General features: G+C 28.4%; 1 protein-coding gene across 3 annotated transcripts in view; it reads left to right on the forward strand.

The window, feature by feature from the left end:
• Positions 1-242: 242 nt before the first annotated feature.
• LOC136091328 (neurexin-1b-like) overlaps positions 243-18,352 on the forward strand; it is a 46,642-nt gene continuing 28,532 nt past the window's right edge. The window contains exons 1-2 of one of the 3 annotated variants that reach the window (XM_065818756.1): positions 243-573; positions 16,123-16,340. In XM_065818756.1, the coding sequence (XP_065674828.1) occupies positions 292-573; positions 16,123-16,340 (500 nt within the window). In that variant the 5' untranslated portion in view covers positions 243-291. Of the gene's footprint in view, positions 574-3,466; positions 3,787-12,795; positions 13,333-16,122; positions 16,341-18,352 lie in introns of those variants that run through there. The other 2 variants (XM_065818757.1, XM_065818758.1) reach the window with 2 other exon arrangements.

Here is an 18,352-nt window from a genome sequence, read left to right on the forward strand (position 1 = left end):
GAAATACTCGTTGTTTTTGGAGTTAGTGTGTTTTGTTTTAGTGAGCTTGATTTTGTTTTATTGTTTATTAAACAACCAATGAAACGAGAAAAATAACGATAAACGATAAAGTTTTCACTAATTTCAGTGTTTTAGAACACAGATTAGATCCACCATAAGGTAACATTATGTAAAGCGTACGTTAATAATTAATAATCATAAACTGTACAAATAATTATTTTAAAATATGATTTAATAAAATCAATCGAGAAGTTCAACGTTTTCAAAATTAGTGAAACACAAATTAAAAAAATGAGAGATATAAAAATTGATAATTTAATAAATATTGTAATGATTGCAATTTTTTTTTTCGGAATTAACAAAACCAACGCTTTAACAAGAACATTTTATGGAGAAATGTCTATGGTTGAGTACGAACCCTGGGACATTATGCGCGTTAGTTTAGAGTTCCAATTTAAAACACTAGAGAGTGATACTATATTGTTGTATGCTGTCAGCAGTAAGAAAATAAATAGCAAACCTTACATAATCAATGTTTCTATTCGTAGTAATCATCTAGAATTGGGAACAAAGGTTTGATTCATTTTTTTTTCTGCCTATATTCAAAGTTTTTGTAGCAGAATTTATTTTGTTATAAAATAAAAATTTAAAATAAACTAATATTTTAATTGATTGAGTATATACATACAGTTAACTATAGTTCTACTAATCTACTTTCTATATCTTTGTCATACCACTAAATGCAAAAATAAATTTGTAAGACCACCAAGCCCGATTAAGTATGGCGCAACTGGCGCATTTGCCCCTGTTTGTAAGCGTCATTTGATTTAACTGTCTGTTAATATTTTATTTAATTTAATTTCTGTCGAATATCCCATATGTTATCTGCTTACTTTTAAAGTTATAATTACGCCTCTATTTAATATTAAAATAAATTTATTTATTTTAATATTAAATATCCATTGTTTGGGTCTAACAATTAAGGGGACTCACAAAAAACGAAAAGATCAGCCGTTTTGATCTTTATGTTATTTAAGTTTTTTTACTTATTCTGTTTGCTCGGTGTAACGCCTTTTAAAAAGCGTTAAAAATTTTTTTTTGGTTTGCAAAATTTATAAAGGCTATTAGTTTTTTGTCTAAAATTTTAGGCGGTAGTCAATACTTTTAGGCGGTAGTCAATACTAATAATCTTTATAAACTTTGAAAACAAAATATATTTATTTTAACTCTTGAATGTCAGACAGTAAAAGGTATTTTTGCATATTATAAAAAGCTTTTCTGAATATTATAAAAAGAGAATTTCAAAATTATAGAATTTGAACACGTTTTACTAATTTTTTTTTCTTTAAAGTCATTTCATATCATCACTGGTATTATGATCTCATCGATCATATCTTTAATTAACTTATAGATGATATGTTATGTCGCAATGTCTCGTGATGGTTCATTTTTAAGTTATCAATTTATGTTATATTGTTATTATAACATATCTGTTTCTGTAATTAAGAATTTTGAAGCCATGGGTAGATCCATACTTTTTTGGTGTTTTAGTTAAGAAAATTTTAAATAATTTCTAAACTTTAAACTTAAAAACTAAAAGACCCTGAATGTAGGGATTACTTGCTTAAATGTGAGGCAAATTTTTTTTTTCTTAACTCAAGGCTTTAATATCTTGGACAATATAAAAGATTTTTCGAAGATTTAAAAACTTAATTTATAAATAGTGTAATGTCTTAAGATTTTAACCGTGTAAAATTTACGCCCACCTTCCGGTGAGTTCATATTACCATGTAAATTATTCATGTCTATGTTAAAAATGTTAACAAAATTAGTAATTAAAAAAAAAATTTACTGAAATAAAAATATACATTGATGCAGAGAATGCAAAGATGATGCAGAGCATGCGAAGGTACTATAACAGCCATTATTGTTTTAAATTGTCAAATTAAAACAGTTTAAGGACCTTGAGGAGACAACATAGTCTGGCTAAGAGTTCCAGCTTTAATAAATTCCAATTTTTCTTATTCTGTTGTTTAACAAGTTATTGCTTGAAGAACACTTAAATTTATGATTATCGATTCTTTTCCATTATGTGCAGACATAGTAAGAGAATCGAACATGTAATAATTTAATTTTTATTCAAGAAAAAACTTATATAATATATATATATATATATATATATATATATATATATATATATATATATATATATATATATATATATATATATATATATATATGTGTGTGTGTGTGTGTGTATATATATATGTATATATATATATATATATATATATATATATATATATATATATATATATATATATATATGTGTGTGTGTGTGTGTGTGTGTGTGTGTGTGTGTGTGTGTGTGTGTGTGTGTGCGTGTGTGTGTGTGTGTATATATATATGTATATATATATATATATATATATATATATATATATATGTGTGTGTGTGTGTGTGTGTGTGTGTGTGTGTGTGTGTGTGTGTGTGTGTGTGTGTGTGTGTGTGTGTGTGTGTGTGTGTGTGTGTGTGTGTGTATATATATGTATATATATATATATATATATATATATATATATATATATATATATATATATATATATATATATATATATATATATATATACATATATATATTTATTTAAACATACATATAAACTCTTGTCAAAAATTCCACACAAAAATTTACCTTGACGCTATGTTACACTATTTTCATAAACACAATATGTAAAAATAATATAACAGTGTTTAGAAATCGGGCTCATAACCAAGAGGTCCCAGGTTTTATAGGCAATACTGGTAAGGAAGAAGGCGTGAACTTCCTAGTTAAATGCTTCTCCGCGGTGTTCTGTTATAAGATATTGAGGACCTCCTGACGCATTATAATGATAATAATCTTTGAATATACACCATCAATAACTAAACAATTATAGTAATTATTAGTTGCACACTTCAACTGCGTTCATCATTTTTCAAGCTTTACCAACAGTATTCACCATTTTTCAAGTTTTATGAACTAAACATTCACTAGACAGCATTCACTAAACAGCATTTAATATTAGGTATTTTACTCAAAAACGAAAAACTGATTTTAAAAATAATAGAAAAAAGTATATATTAAACAAGGTGCAGATATTTTAAAGACAACAGCTAGCTTTAAATAAATAACAGATATTTAGAGGAATGATTTTTTAAGCCACCATATGTTTAAATGAATTATTTCTTGTTTTTGGTGTTGTTGTGCTTTATTTTTGTGAGTTTCGTTTTGTTTCATTGTTTATAAAACAACCAATAAAACGAGAAAAAAAGATAAACGATAAAGTTTTCACTTATTTCAGTGTTTTAGAGCACAGATTAGATCCACCATAAGGTAACATTATGTAAAGCGTACGTTAATAATTAATAATCACTAACTGTACAAATAATTATTTTAAAATATGATTTAATAAAAATAATCGAAAAGTTTTTCACTCGCAAAGTTTATCAAACGCAAATTGAAAATTAAGTTAAAAAATTAAAAAAAAAATGTTAGTTATTGTAATGGCTGTAGTTATTTTTTTTGGATTTGACAAAACCAACGCATTAACAAGAACATTTTATGGAGATATTTCCATAGTTGAACATGAACCCTGGGATATTATACGCGTTAGTTTAGAGTTTCAATTTAAAACTCTAGAGAGTAATACAATGTTGTTGTATGCTGTCAGCAGTAAGAAAATAAATGGCAAGCCGTATATTATTAGGATTTCTGTGCGAAATAAACACTTAGGAATAGGAACTAAGGTTTGTTTATGTTTTTTGAGTTATTTTTCCAATTTTATTTTGAATATATAGCAAAGGTTTTCAATTTATGATTATCAATATGATTATTAAACGTCAATTTACTCAAATTTAATTATTATAAAAGTAAATGCAGCGTGATCGTACTACACCACTTCACCACTAGGTGTAGAAATTTATATGATGGGAAGAAAATAAACTACAATCATCGACACTCTGATAATACCCTCAATTTTAAAAGACATTTAAAAATAACTGAAAATATACAAAACCATAAACTTATTAATTACATAATGATTCATTGTTATTATGAAAAGATAAAACACCTAACACCTTAAATACAAAATGTTTTTAAACTTTTTAAATTGACTTTCAAGTTATAAACATCGTTTAATTATCGTCAATAAACTTATTTTTTAAGTAAATAATATTTTGTGAGTAAACTTCAACGTAACACACTGAGGCAGAGTAGCATTAAAAATGGCCTCAAATTTTTGCTAGCTTTGGGTTTTTATGTTATTTATTATTTCAAGTGCACTTTCTGACAAAAAGATTTTAATGTTCTCTATATATAACAATTGCACACTTACCAACTAGTTTTGAGCATCGATATCAAAGTTTAGCATTAATATTAACTCTATATATTGATCATCAACTTTTTTATAATTTAAAATTTTTTAATTAAACTATTTTATAGTAAAACGATTTACTAAAATTTGTAAAAATAATAATAATAATAATCCAATATCAAAGAGTCATGAGAATAAAAGTAAAAGAATGACGTTAGAGCCAGTGTTTACATACTAACAAAAAACATTATCTAATCTTCTCATAGAGTTTGTGTTAATAGATTTTAGGTAAGAGTAACAAATCACAACCCGGATACGATCCAGTGCTACAAAAAGTAGTAGCTCTTTCATCTAGGAGAGCAATCCAGAGAATACCAACTAGCAGCAAACACTCTCAAATGTAATGTTACTGATATAAAACCCCAGCTCTATGAAATAAAATAGCAGTTATTAAAAGCTCAAGTGATACTAAACAAAATAATAAAGAAATTAGAATGTCACAAATACTGAAACCTTTAAAAATTAAAGAATATTTTTCAATTTAGTATCATGAAAAACAGTGGTTTAAAAACGTCTTGATTCCCTTATGACGATTAATAATTTTCATACAGAATATCATGGATAAAATGAATAACAATATGGATAAAATGGATAACATGGATAAAAAAAAACCATTCGACAAACACACTTTTGTTTAGGTATAATTTTATCAGCGTACAAGTGATTTGAATCGTTTTCAGTTAACTTTAAATGAAAAGTTAGAGCTTGTAACTTTCCACGAACCAAAATGTAAAATATGAAGCATCACAAGGTACAATCCTTGTACCAAAACTCTTTAACATCTAAATGAGACCACAAGTATCAAAACACAATCCATGTTAAAACTTTTGAATCCTCTGATGATCATCAAACTCTAAAAGCACTTCTTTCTTTATCTTACTATAATGCACTAGCCTTGGATATATCAAAATGTCTTGGTTTCATATCTAAATATACGAGTAAATCATTTTTAGGCATTTACCAATCGAAAATTAAAACAAAAATTTAAGTTATGGCACCTCCTAACATTCAAAATGATATTGCTATTATTATTATTAAAGTTACTTTTGTCAATAAAAAATGTGTAAGATTTGTGGTCTCTGCAAAAAGTTTAAGTCTAATACTCGACAATAAATCTATTAATACACAAATAAAAATTGTTGAAAACTGTAACAATCTAATAAGAAAAATACAATGTACAAACAAATGTCTTTAGGGCCACCGAGAAAGATGAGAGTGGGGGGTGGGGTGGGGTTGGTGGGGTGGGGTGGGGGTGGGGGGTGGGGGGGAAGGGACAGTTTGTCCCGGGCGGCAGATCTCCAAGGGACGGTAAATAAAAAGAAAGTACCTAAAATAAACAGTCCTTCATCTGTAATATAGGGAAATTTTGATAAATAAGGTCGCCAATCAGGGCTGCTGTTCCAGGCGGCGTGACGGCTCTCGGCGGCCCTGAATGTCTTAATCTAAATATCTAAACGAAATAACAAAAAGGTAAACTAAACTAAATCCAGCCACAATTTTTATCGCAAACAATATTTTGACACCAATATTAATAATGTTGCAAAAGGAAAAAGAGAAAGACTTATCTGACTTGTTGAAAAATGTCCATTATTTATTTTTTCAAACTATTGCACAATATATATTTACTTATAACTTGGAAGACATTTTTTGCAATATAAAATTTAATATTATCTCAATCATAATAACAGAAAATGTTTAATTTTTGATAAATAAATATACTATATAATTTTTAATATACGCTTTTTAAATGTTGTTTTCTTTTTCTTTTTTTTCTTTTTTTTTCAAGAAATAGAGTTTCACGAGTTTAAAAAATGAGTTATTTTTTTAAAATTTATGCGGTGGAGAGTAGATTTTGCTATAAATAATGTATACGTATGCAGAAGAAAGGAGGGGGTTCTATTAAGGGGGTGGGGCGTCTTAACCCAATGATTTGACTGCGTATATATTTTGCAGATCCCTCCTTTATTAGTGTCGCGTAGGTAAAATTTACTAGTAAATTTGCTGGAAAATTTTCCTGTAAATTTACCTATTATTATTATTTTTTATTTAAACTCAATTACAGTCGAATATCTTAGTCTTTACAATTTATAAAATAAATTAAAGATTATTATTAATGTTCTTAAGTCTTCTTTTATCGTCGGTTCCTCTTTCCACTGTTTAAGTATTGTATGCCAGTGGCATACAAGATAGATTTATTAGGAGTTAACTATTTTAAAAATGTTTGCTCCTATAATATCAAAACGTTTATTTCTTAGACGGTTTGTTGCTTTTTTAACTATATAAAATTCGAATCTTTATTTATTTTAAACATGTTAGCCATAGATGGATGACATATTCCTGATAAAGCAGGGTATTTTTGTTGCACGAACATTTCTTCTCTTTTCTAAAGTGTCAAGCTTTAGCTTGTTTAAAAAGGAAGCATAATGGGTGTTCCTAGGTTTGTGACAGATAATTTATGTACACTGTCTTTGTCTTACGTTAAGCCTTTTTAGTTGTGCTTGGGATTGTCAAAAGTATAATACATGCTGGCATATTCTAATTGGCTATGTATAAGTTCTTTGTACGCTATAATAGTCCTATTTTTGCTAGTTCATATAGTAGATTTTGATGTGAGACACATCAAAATCTACTGTATTAAATATCAAATGCTTTTGTCAAGTCTATTAATAGGGTGCCAAAAAGTTTTCCTTCATTAAGTGACCTATACCAGGAGTTAGCCACAGTTGAAATTCTTTCTGAATCCAAATTGTTGGATTGGTATTAATTTTTTAGCTTCACTAAATTTGAAGAGTTGTCTACATATTATTTTTTCATAAACTCTTGGAAGTAAATGTAATTCTGAGAAAGAACGATAGTTTTCTGGAATCAGATTTTCTTTTCCCTTCTATATTGCTGTTATATTAGCTTTTTCCAAATGCCAGCAAAGACACCCTCATCTATAGAATGATAGCTAGATTTGGTGCCAGGGAATTGGCCAACCGTTTGATTATATAAGCTGAGGGTCGTACACATCTGATGAGTTGTTTTTTATTTGGTTAAGTAGGCTCAACACGGTTCCAATTTTTACTACATTAAAACTAAAGCAGTCGATTTGGTCACATCCGTTTGGCCATACTAGTGAAGTCCTCTTTTTGCATTGTACTACTGAAGCTAGATGGTCATTAAGGTTTTGTAAATTGATTGCATTATTATCAAAAATTTGATTTTTGTCTTTAGTATTGAAACACATTTGGTTTATATACTTTCAACGATCTTTAGGATTTTTTCTTTGGAATGCTTCTGTTCCTTTATCTATTTTAAACCTTATCAGGCTTCTGATCTGTTTTTTAATACCCTTAAGTTCTTTTTTTTTTATCTATAAACTCTTTATATTTTCCCCTTTTTTTAGATCTCATTTTTATTATAACTTTTATTTTTTCACACATTGTAGTCTAGTTGTTTGACATGGAAATTTTCACACATTGTAGTCTAGTTGTTTGACATGGAAATTTTCTAACTGGAGCAAATTCATCTATTGTTATTTTTATTGCACTATACCAAGTATAATGATCACTGGTCGAGTTGTTATTAACTTTGTACTTAAGACATACTAAATTATGATGTATGGCAATTATATCAAGGCAAGTGGAGCAGGTATTTGATATTATGGTGAGTTCAGATTTCTGAATCCTCACTCCAGCTAAGTTTAGTAAACATAATAGTGATTTTCCTAGATTTACACTTGCTTTAATGAGATCTGCATTTTCTTTTTTTTTTTTTTTTTTTTTTTTAGGTGCCCCAAGAAGTCCTAACGGTAAAACTCTATTACGTAGGATTATTGCTTATTTCTTGAGCCTCATTCAATTAGAGCCAGTAACGGATTCAGACCTTTTTGGTCCTGGGGCTATTTTGAAGCAGGAAGCCCCTTTCCATGTCATTAACCAAATTTATTTAATTTTCATAGTTTCTGTTAAAAAAAACTTTTCTTTCCCCAAATCCTCCAAATGCTTTCCTAAAGTTTTCTAAAAAAAAGTTTTTCTTTACAAACAAAAATTTTCCATTTCAGATTTAAAATTTACCTGAAAATTTTCGAGTAGGTACAATCGGCAGGGCAGATTGACTGTGCAGATCATCATGGTACAAATGGCAGAGCGGATTATAAAAATCAGCTGAACTAAATGATAAACAATCTGCGTTGTGTTGCTCTTTCCAAAAATACAGTTTGCAAAGTCTTACCGGTTTTAAAATTTAAAATAAATTCCATGAAATTAAAATAAATTAATATGATATTAATAAAAAATAAATTTAAATATATAAATAAAATCTGTTGAGAATTGCGCATAAGAATGTTGAGATTGCGTCATTTTCCACTCATTCCTTTCTAATCGTAGTGTAAAAGTTGTCCTCGATGGACAGCACTCTTCTTCTTATTCTGTAATTTCAGGGGTTCCTCAAGGTTCTATCCTTGGCCCTATGCTTTTTTTAATTTACATTAACGATCTTCTAGATATTCTCACATCTAAGGTGGCATTGTTTGCTGATAATACTACCATTTATTCTTGTTGTGATAAGAAGCCAACAATCTCTGATTGCTTGGAGGGGGCATTTGAGCTTGATAAGGATCTCACTTCTACTACAGCATGGGGTTCACAATGGCTGGTGAACTTTAATTCAGATAAAACTCAATTTTTTTCAGCCAATCGTTATCGCAATAATTTAGATCTTCCTATATTTATGAACGGTGATGTACTAGATGAGTCATCTATTCTTCATCTTCTAGGATTACCTCTTACTTCCAATCTTTCTTGGAAACCATATATGAAATCAGTTGCAAAATTAGCATCTGCTAAGGTTGCATCTCTTTATCGAGCTCGACACTTTCTTACTTCGGATTCTACTCTCTATCTCTATAAATCTCAAATCCGGCCTTGTATGGAATACTGTTGCCATATCTGGGGCGGTTCATCTAATGATGCCCTTTCTCTTTTAGACAAGGTGCAAATACGCATTGTAAACATAGTTGGACCTGCTCTTGCAGCCAACCTCCAACCATTATCACATCGTCGTAATGTTGGTTTTCTTTCTCTTTTCTACAAATACTTTAATGGGCTTGCTCTAAAGAGCTAGTGTCTTTTGCGCCATCTACTAAAATTCATTCTCGTGTTACTCGTCATTCAATTAAGTCTCATCCTTTTTCTGTGACTGTTCCTAAGTGCTCCTTCATCTTGCTTTCCTGATTCATATAATTTGCAATCTTTTAAGTCGTCCGTCAATCGTTATCTTGCTCTACAATCTTCATCTTTTCTCGTTCAGTAACTTCCAACTTCAATTAGTGGCTGCTTGCAGCCTTGTTGGAAGCGAAGTTGTTTAAAAAAAAAAATAAAAAAAAATCCGTTAAATTACGGGAAAGGGATGGGAAAATTGATGGCGAGAGTAGGGGAGATGGGGGCGCATTGATCGCCGTTGCAGTGTTTTGAAAATTGCGCAGAACCTGAAAGAGATGTAAAAACCTATTAACTACGAAACACATGTAGAACTATCTGGCTTTTGGAATATATAAATATTTTGATTTAAAAAAATGATAAACATGAATAATTTCAACTTTTAAACAACCCTCTCAAAAGATCAATGTACCCCAAACTATGGGGTACTATGATCTCCGACTTGGGGCACATTGATCTTATATGCGTAATATTATCTAAACGTTTAACACTTCTATAACTAAATCTTGTAAATAATTTAGTCAAAGGGTAATATTGTATAACATATAATACATCTAAATTTTTGAATTATTTTTTAAATATAGCAGTTAAACCCACTAGCCTAATTTTTAATTAAAAAATGTATAAATCACAGCAGCTATAAGCTACCCGCTTTATATACGTTTAAAACTTTACAACAACTTGAAATTTATAAGAACTGAAATATAAAGACTGAAATAAGAATACAACTTTTAAGTTTACAAAACTTGTTAAAAGTACAATATTTTGATTAAGAATATTTCATCATTTGTGAAAGTCAAGTTGTGAAGCAGCTTTTGGTTTACATTGTTTTTTATTCCTAAGCAAGTAATTCTTAGTTTCTTTCTTATCTTTTGTGGAGACTTTTTGTTGATTTTTGGTTTGCTTCAAAATTTTCTTTTCTTTTGACAAACGAATTTCATTTCTGACAGGAGTATCAGTCAAGATCCTTGTTTTTAACTGCCTACTTTTAACTTTTTTTTTTCTGGCAGATGCTTTTGGGTAAGGTTTTAAAACCTCAGGTGAGATTATAGAAGCAACACTTGTTGACACTTTGTTTAAAATACTTGTTTCAATATTTACTATAGTTATTTCAGACTCTACGTGATTAACATGTGTTGGTATCATTTCAGATTCCATGTTGTTGACAGGAGTGATAGTAACTGTATCTGGAGCAGCTCTATTTGTAACTGATGATGGTAAATATTCGTCATCTTTGAAAATTTCAGAATTGAATGGCTCAATGCCAGCTACTCTAAATCCTGTCTGTATATTAGATGGTGAGAAAGCTTTTGTATACGGTTCTCGAACTATTGAAACAATATCATAAATGGTCATTGGTCTTGGGTTTGAAACCATCCAATTATCACATGCAGAATTGTAAAACCTTTTCAATGGTCCAAAAACAGTTCTATCTAATGGCTGCAATTTATGGCTGCAATGGGGAGGAAAACTTATCATTGTAATTCCGTGTTGAATTGCAAGCTCCAAGCCTTTAACAGAAATATGACTTTCATGACTGTCGAGAAGTAACAAAACTGGAGATTCCTGAAAACAGTTTGAATATTTAACAAAATGTTTAATCCATTCTATGAAAGTTTCTGAGTTCATCCAACCAGAAGGATTTGCAAATCCCACACATCCAGGAGGTCCTTCCTTAATCATGTAATCATGAAACTTTACTCTAGGAAAAATAAATAATGGAGGAATGGAATTTCCAATAGCATTAGAGGCACAACATGCAGTTACCAATGTTCCTCGTTCTGCAGATGTGATTCTTCCAACTTGTTTGCTTCCTCTACTAGCTAAAACCTTTACCGGCTTTTAAACGGTTGTTAAACCAGTTTCATCAACATTATATATACAGTTAGGATTATATTTATATCGATTTCTTACCGTTTTAAGATTTTGAAAAAACTCTCTTACAGTGTGTTTGTTAAAAGCTGTTGATCGAGCGAAGCTCGTTGCTTCAGGTGTTCGTAGAGACAAATCTGGTTGTCTTTTCATAAAACCTTGCAACCAATCAATGCCTGCAATTTTATTTTTGATCCATGATGATGGGCATATCTTATTGTTTTTTAAAGCAAATTCATATGCCAATAATCGCGTTGACCTAGTTGAAAGGCCATAGTTCATTTTTGATGCAATTAGTAAATAACTTGATAAACTTTTTTCATCTTCTGCTGTAAAAACTTGTCTATTGTTGTAGTTAGGCTTGAAAGCTTCATTTGGATTAAGCCTCTTTTTACGACAATATCTTTTTAAAGTCATTCTATCTATGTTAAACTGACGTGCTACAACATTTAGTTGTGTTCCTTCTAAAACTTTATTAACAGCTACTTTCATTGTTTCACTTGGTATAGCAACTTTATTTGTTTTTTTAATTCTATTTCTAACCATTTAAAGATCTGTAAAAAAATATATCAATAAAAACATGTTTTTAATAAATGCTAATATTTAACATAATAATATTATGTTAAATATTTTTTAATTATTATGTTAAATATTATTCTTTTGATATTATAAAATGATAGTATTATTATTACTAGCTTATAACATAAGTAGATTTAAAAAATGAAATGCTAAAAGCTATTGTTTGTTTATATATAGTTTTTTTTTTAAATTATAAATACAATTCCATTCGTTTAACTGTATTGCTTATAAACAAAAACATGGGGCACTTCGTCTTCTATGGGGCACTTTGATCCTCCGATCAATGGGCCCCGCATAGTCAAAGATCAATGTACCCCAATAGGTATAGGTAACATATTGATAGCAATATCTACTGTATAAATTGCAGCCAAATAAAAATTATATATTATATTATACACCTAACACTTACAAATTTAAAATAAAATTGTTGTTAACCCATACAGACATCTAAATAAAAATATATTTGAATTATAGTACGATTTAAAAAAATCACTTTTTATGACGAAAAACAATATTTTCTTTATTTTTTTTTGACGCTGATAACCTTATGAAAAAATATTACGAATAATCAATTAGGGAAGCATAATGGTTAATTAAATTGCAACCTCACTTCTAGTAAGGCAAAAATGAACGAGTAAAAGCCAAAAGATCATACTGCCCCGGCGATCAATGCGCCCCCATCTCCCCTATGCGTAGTTTGTAATTTAATTTTCGCGCAGCTTAATTTTTCCGATCATGTTTGTCTTGGGACAAATCAACTTTCAAATCAACTTTTCCCGCGTCAAAGCAAACATTAAATTAAGTAGCCTATCACCTTGCTATATTTTCAAGAAAAAAGTTGATAAGTTTCTAGGAATTTTTTCATTTTCGTAATTTTGTCATAAACTTACTCTTTTAAATTTTTCATAAACATTTTTTTTTCTATAATTATGTTTGTAATTATATCAAAGTTATTTATGCGTAAATTTTTAATTGCATACAATGAGTAAAAATGGAAATCATTACATATTTATTTACTTGCAATTTTATGTCAGTTTTACTGCTATTTTAAATTGTATAAATATCTATTTAATTTTTTAACATATTGAACTTTTGAATAACCTGTCTGATTTCCGACATGGATTATTGAAAATTTAATTTAATAATGACCGATTTAAACGTTGCTTTTTCGAGAGTACAAAGTTTTACCATAAACAAGAACTAGAAAACTCTGGGTTCGTCACTGATTATTGTTAAGCAGTACTATAAGGCTTATTAGGATATAAGAAGTAAGTAGCGAAGATGTAAGCATAAATAATCTTGTAGAGTACAATTTGCTTGTAAATATATATATTTTGTATTTGTATTGAATATATTTTGTTTGTTTTAGTAAAACAAAATGTTTATTTTTTTATTATTATTTTTTTGACTTTTTTATGTTTTCCTAATTTGATCCATGCCTTGTAACTGCACTCTTTTGCATAAATTTTCATTATTATGTTTGATATTTTTTTGCAACAACTTCTCATACAAGTATCCTATAAAACAAAAAGTTGAGGGTAGTTGTTTTAAGTGGTAAATACCATAATGATATCAATTAACAAGCTGAGTAGTAGAGGAGAGTAGTGTACCTCAAAAGTATTTTCAAATTTTTACAAATATTATATATGTATATATTATTTATAAAATAATATTTAAGAAAAATTCTGACACTATTTTTTTTTAAACTTTGTAAGGTACTCGTTTTTTTTATTAAACAACCATGCATTTCTTTTTACCCCTTCTTTAGCTTTTAAAATATAGCTTTCACTAAAGCACATTGCAATTGGCAATTGTCCAGTTTTTTCAAAGATAGTTAAAAAGTTATAAAATACCTATAATATCGCTCTGGGGAATTGTTATATGGTATATACAATCATATAACAATTTATAGAAAAGTAGCATTCTAGTTTAATATAGATTAGCATGGAATCGGAATATACAATGCTGAATTTTTCACATATTATTATTGAGTTTTAATACAAACATACACTGTTCTTTGACATTCCACATTCTCTATTCTTGTGATAGAAGGATGTGGCAACTTAAAGACCACATCTGGTTTGTCCAACTCATGCAGTTTTGTCTTCTTGCAAAAATCTATGTGAGTTCAGGTCGTTTTTTAAATTCTAAATTTTCAAAAATGTGTGAGCAATTTCCTATTACCTCTGCCTCAAAGTGTTTCACAGGATGTTTGCCTTGATAAAAACTCCTGGTTGAAATTTTTCAAAATCTAGATGATTTAAAACTTCAACTTCTGACTGAGTAGACTTGTAAAAAAATTCATCTACATTTTTCTATAATTCTGAATCTAAATCTAAGTCAAAGCTAAACCTTTTCTTCAAAAAAAAAATTTCTTATCAATTTTGCCTTTCTTTTTGATGTCAGCTTTTTCTTTTTCAATTTGAAGTTTTACAGGACTGGAAGTAAGAATTCATGATTTTTTCAGGGCAACCCTTTCTAGTTTGTTTGGTGGTTGAGCTTAAGAAGGGTTGCCATGGTTTATTGGTGGTTTCTCAGCATAGCCTGTTTTCAACATTCAATCTTTCATTTTGTTGTAATAAGTTCTAAATGGGCCAAGTACACCTCTGTGCAAGGGCTTCATTTTGTGACTTATGTAAATAAATTGTTACCATTTTTATGTCATTATAAAATGGACAGTTGGATTGTTGGTGTCAATATATGGCTCTCATGGTTGTTAAGTAAATTAACGGATGAAGATTAATTACTTGAAGGAGTATCCTTTACATAAATCAAAATAGAAGGCACACAGCCATTTCCTTTATAGCACCAATCATTTTTGTACTATACCCTTGTACACTGCTAGTCATGCCACCAACTGGCTTTTAACCTTTTTTGCTAAGATTTTGGGAGGATAATGGACAATGCTATCATTAATTAACAAGATAACTGCTACATTTTTTTCTATTAAAAATAGTCAAGTTTGCCAGGCATGTTGCCTGTAAACTTGATTTTACTTGATTTTACTTGATTTTACTTGATTAGCATTTGCACAAAGTAACATTACATGCAGTTTTTAAGTGAGTGGCCTTCTTTAAGTTGTTTCAGGAATGCAAAAGTTGTTTGAAGTCTGTAGATATCATCATTCTCTCTAAGATCTGCAGCTCTTTCTATGTCTTCTTTTTCTACAGGCTTTCTCTTAAATCTAGTCTTATTGCTAGGCATTTTCCAATAAATTTTTTCTATTTCTTTTTATTTTTTATTTAAATTAAAATATTTAAAACTATAAAGATCAAACCAATTAATTGTTCATTAAATGTGAGACCAATATACTTTTTGTAGTGTAATCTCAAAGGCCCTTACAAATATTAAGTTTTTTTTTTTAATACTAAACTCAAATAACTTTTTTAATAGTTTTTATCATAGCCTATAATTTCATAAATTTATTAACTCTATAACTACATTAAAAATTATATGTGGTAGTGGTGTAGTGGTAGATCACTCGCTTCATAAGCGAGAGGTTCCGAGTTTGATTCCCACCATGTCCCTAGTAGTACCGCGCTCAACTTGTTTTTCTGCGCAGCGGCCTTGTTCATCAAGGTTCGTGTGTCAGAGTTATAGAGTTGAGAGAGGGTTATAATCACAAGTAGCCTCCTCATCTGTAGTGGCCTTATCAGCCTTGGGAAGGTGAATTACAAAAAAAAAAAAAATTCCTAAGAAATAAATAGTACTTTTTAATAATCCATAACAACAAATTACATTAAAGAAATATTTCCAAACAAATTTTACTCCTTATATTTAAAAAATAAGACAAGTCTGTATTTTGATGGTACACCTAGGGACACAACATACCTCCAAGGTACACTAATAGTAAATGTTTTACAAAATGACTATCATGTATTCATAGTTTAAGAGTTAACCAGTTTCAAGCATGGGTAAATGTAGTTGAAAATCTGATTCTTTATTATATTAAGTTTAGTTTTGACCAGTTGGTTGGTTCATTCTAGCTAGTCATTGATTATTATCTGCCTGATATTTTTGTCCTTCACATTTAAAAAAATTAATTACTTTTGTTTAAGGTTGCTCGTCGTTTTGATAAATTCAGTACTACAGACATTATTGTTAATGATAATCAGTATCACCGTGTCAAAATTGGGTTAAAAGACAATAAAATTTATCTTGTTTTGGATGAAACACATACAATAACTGAAAATGAATTTGATAGCTCATACATGGGAAATTTTTTACTATACTCAGGCGGAGCACCAAAAGTATATACTGATGGTAAAGAAAACAGGTATTTTAGTTTAATTATCTTTTCTTATACTCATTTTTTTTTAATTAAAGCATGATTAATTACTTCATTTTTAACTCAATTTTAAACTCAATAAAATTTATAATTAGTTATGTTATTGCCAAATATTTCTACTTAATAAAATTTTGTCTTGTTCTCTTAATTGCTTTATGTTAATGGGTCAATTAAGAGCATCAGGCTGAATGTGTCAGATTTTTTAAATTGTTTTAATTTAATTTTTAATTCAATTTATTTTTTCTTTCTCAAAAATAAATTTTAAACTCAATTTGTGTAAATCAAAACATATAACACATAATTTTCACCTACTCTTATGTATTAGTCAATGTGTTTACATGTATATAAATCAATTAATGTGTGTACATACTGACTGATTTATAAATGATTATGTTAACTCCGATGTGTCATTTCATGCCTTCATGAACCACCTCAGGCTTTGATGCAGTTTGTTGGCTTGGTCCTGACATGATTTTTTAAAATTTCAGATTATTTGTTCAAGGTTCTTAAAAAATATTCAAGTAATTTTGCATAAAATTTCCATTTTCATATGTAAATTGGTATTGGTATTATCTCAAAGCATTAACGAAAAACTTAAGAAAAGCTAACTTTAAGATACTGTTGAAAAGTTTAATGTGCACTAATACAATCAGTAATCTTTGGCATTGTGGACAAGAAATCTTACCGATTTCTCTTTTTGTTGTACGAAGTCTTCTAAGCTTTTTAAATTTTTACAACAATAACACAAATCTGGATTTTTGATTTACTTTATTATATAATTATAATAAGCATGTGTAGACAAAGAAATAAAATAAAATTGATATCCTAGATTTAGGTTATTGGGGTATATAACTACGCAAATGTGCATATACACACAATTGCGTATACACCAAAAAAAATAAAAAAAAACCAAAAAGCAAAAGCACCAAAAAATATATATACACACAAGGGCCAATGTTCCAAAAAAACCTGAACTAATAAATAAAGTACTGCAAAAAAAAATTTGTAAAAAAAAAGATCTTTTTGCAAAAATTCATTATTCTTTTTTTTTATTGAAGATGCCATAAAGCCATAAGCTATTAAGATAAGCAAAACTAGTAACTGCTGATACATATTTTATATATATATATATATAATATATATATATATATATATATATATATATATATATATATATATATATATATATATATATATATATACATATATTAGGGTGTCCCAAAAAACAACTATCTTGAAAAATATATGCAAAGACCCCCTTAATGTCTTCTATCTAATACAAAATCACTAGATTTAAAAATTTTTTGAATAAAAAATATTTTAAGGGGTCCCTCAAGACCCTCGAATATTTAATGGGTCTCTAATATTTTCAAAAAAAAAGTTTTTCAAAAGTATGTCAACCTGGTACTCAAATGAAGCAAAATTATATAAAAATTTCAAAAATAATATTTAATTTGGAAAAATTTTAACTTATCAAAATTGTCATAAAAATACATAAAAAATGCATTTTTTTGTTAAAAAACGTAATTTTTCATGTAATAAAACCAAAAATAACAATTCTTTATTTGAAATCTATATTATTTTTGAAATTTTTATATAATTTCGCTTCATTTGAGTACCAGGTTGACATGTTTTTGAAAATTTTTTTTTTGAAAAATTAGGGACCCATTAAATATTCGAGGGTCTTGAGGGACCCCTTAAAATATTTTTTATTCAAAAAAATTTTAAATCTAGTGTTTTTGTATTAGATAAAACACATTAAGGGGGTCTCTGCATATATTTTTCAAAAAAGTTGTTTTTTGGGACACCCTAGTATATATATATATATATATATATATATATATATATATATATATATATATATATATATATATATATATATATATATATATATATATATATATATATTTATTTATTTATATATATATATATATATACAGTGCTTTTTTTCTAAAAAAAGGTGCCGGAACTCACCTGTATTTTTTTTTATATTTCAAAAA

The sequence above is a fragment of the Hydra vulgaris genome, chromosome 15 (genome assembly GCF_038396675.1).
Source record: "Hydra vulgaris chromosome 15, alternate assembly HydraT2T_AEP".
In the NCBI taxonomy this organism is placed as follows: Eukaryota; Metazoa; Cnidaria; class Hydrozoa; order Anthoathecata; family Hydridae; genus Hydra; species Hydra vulgaris.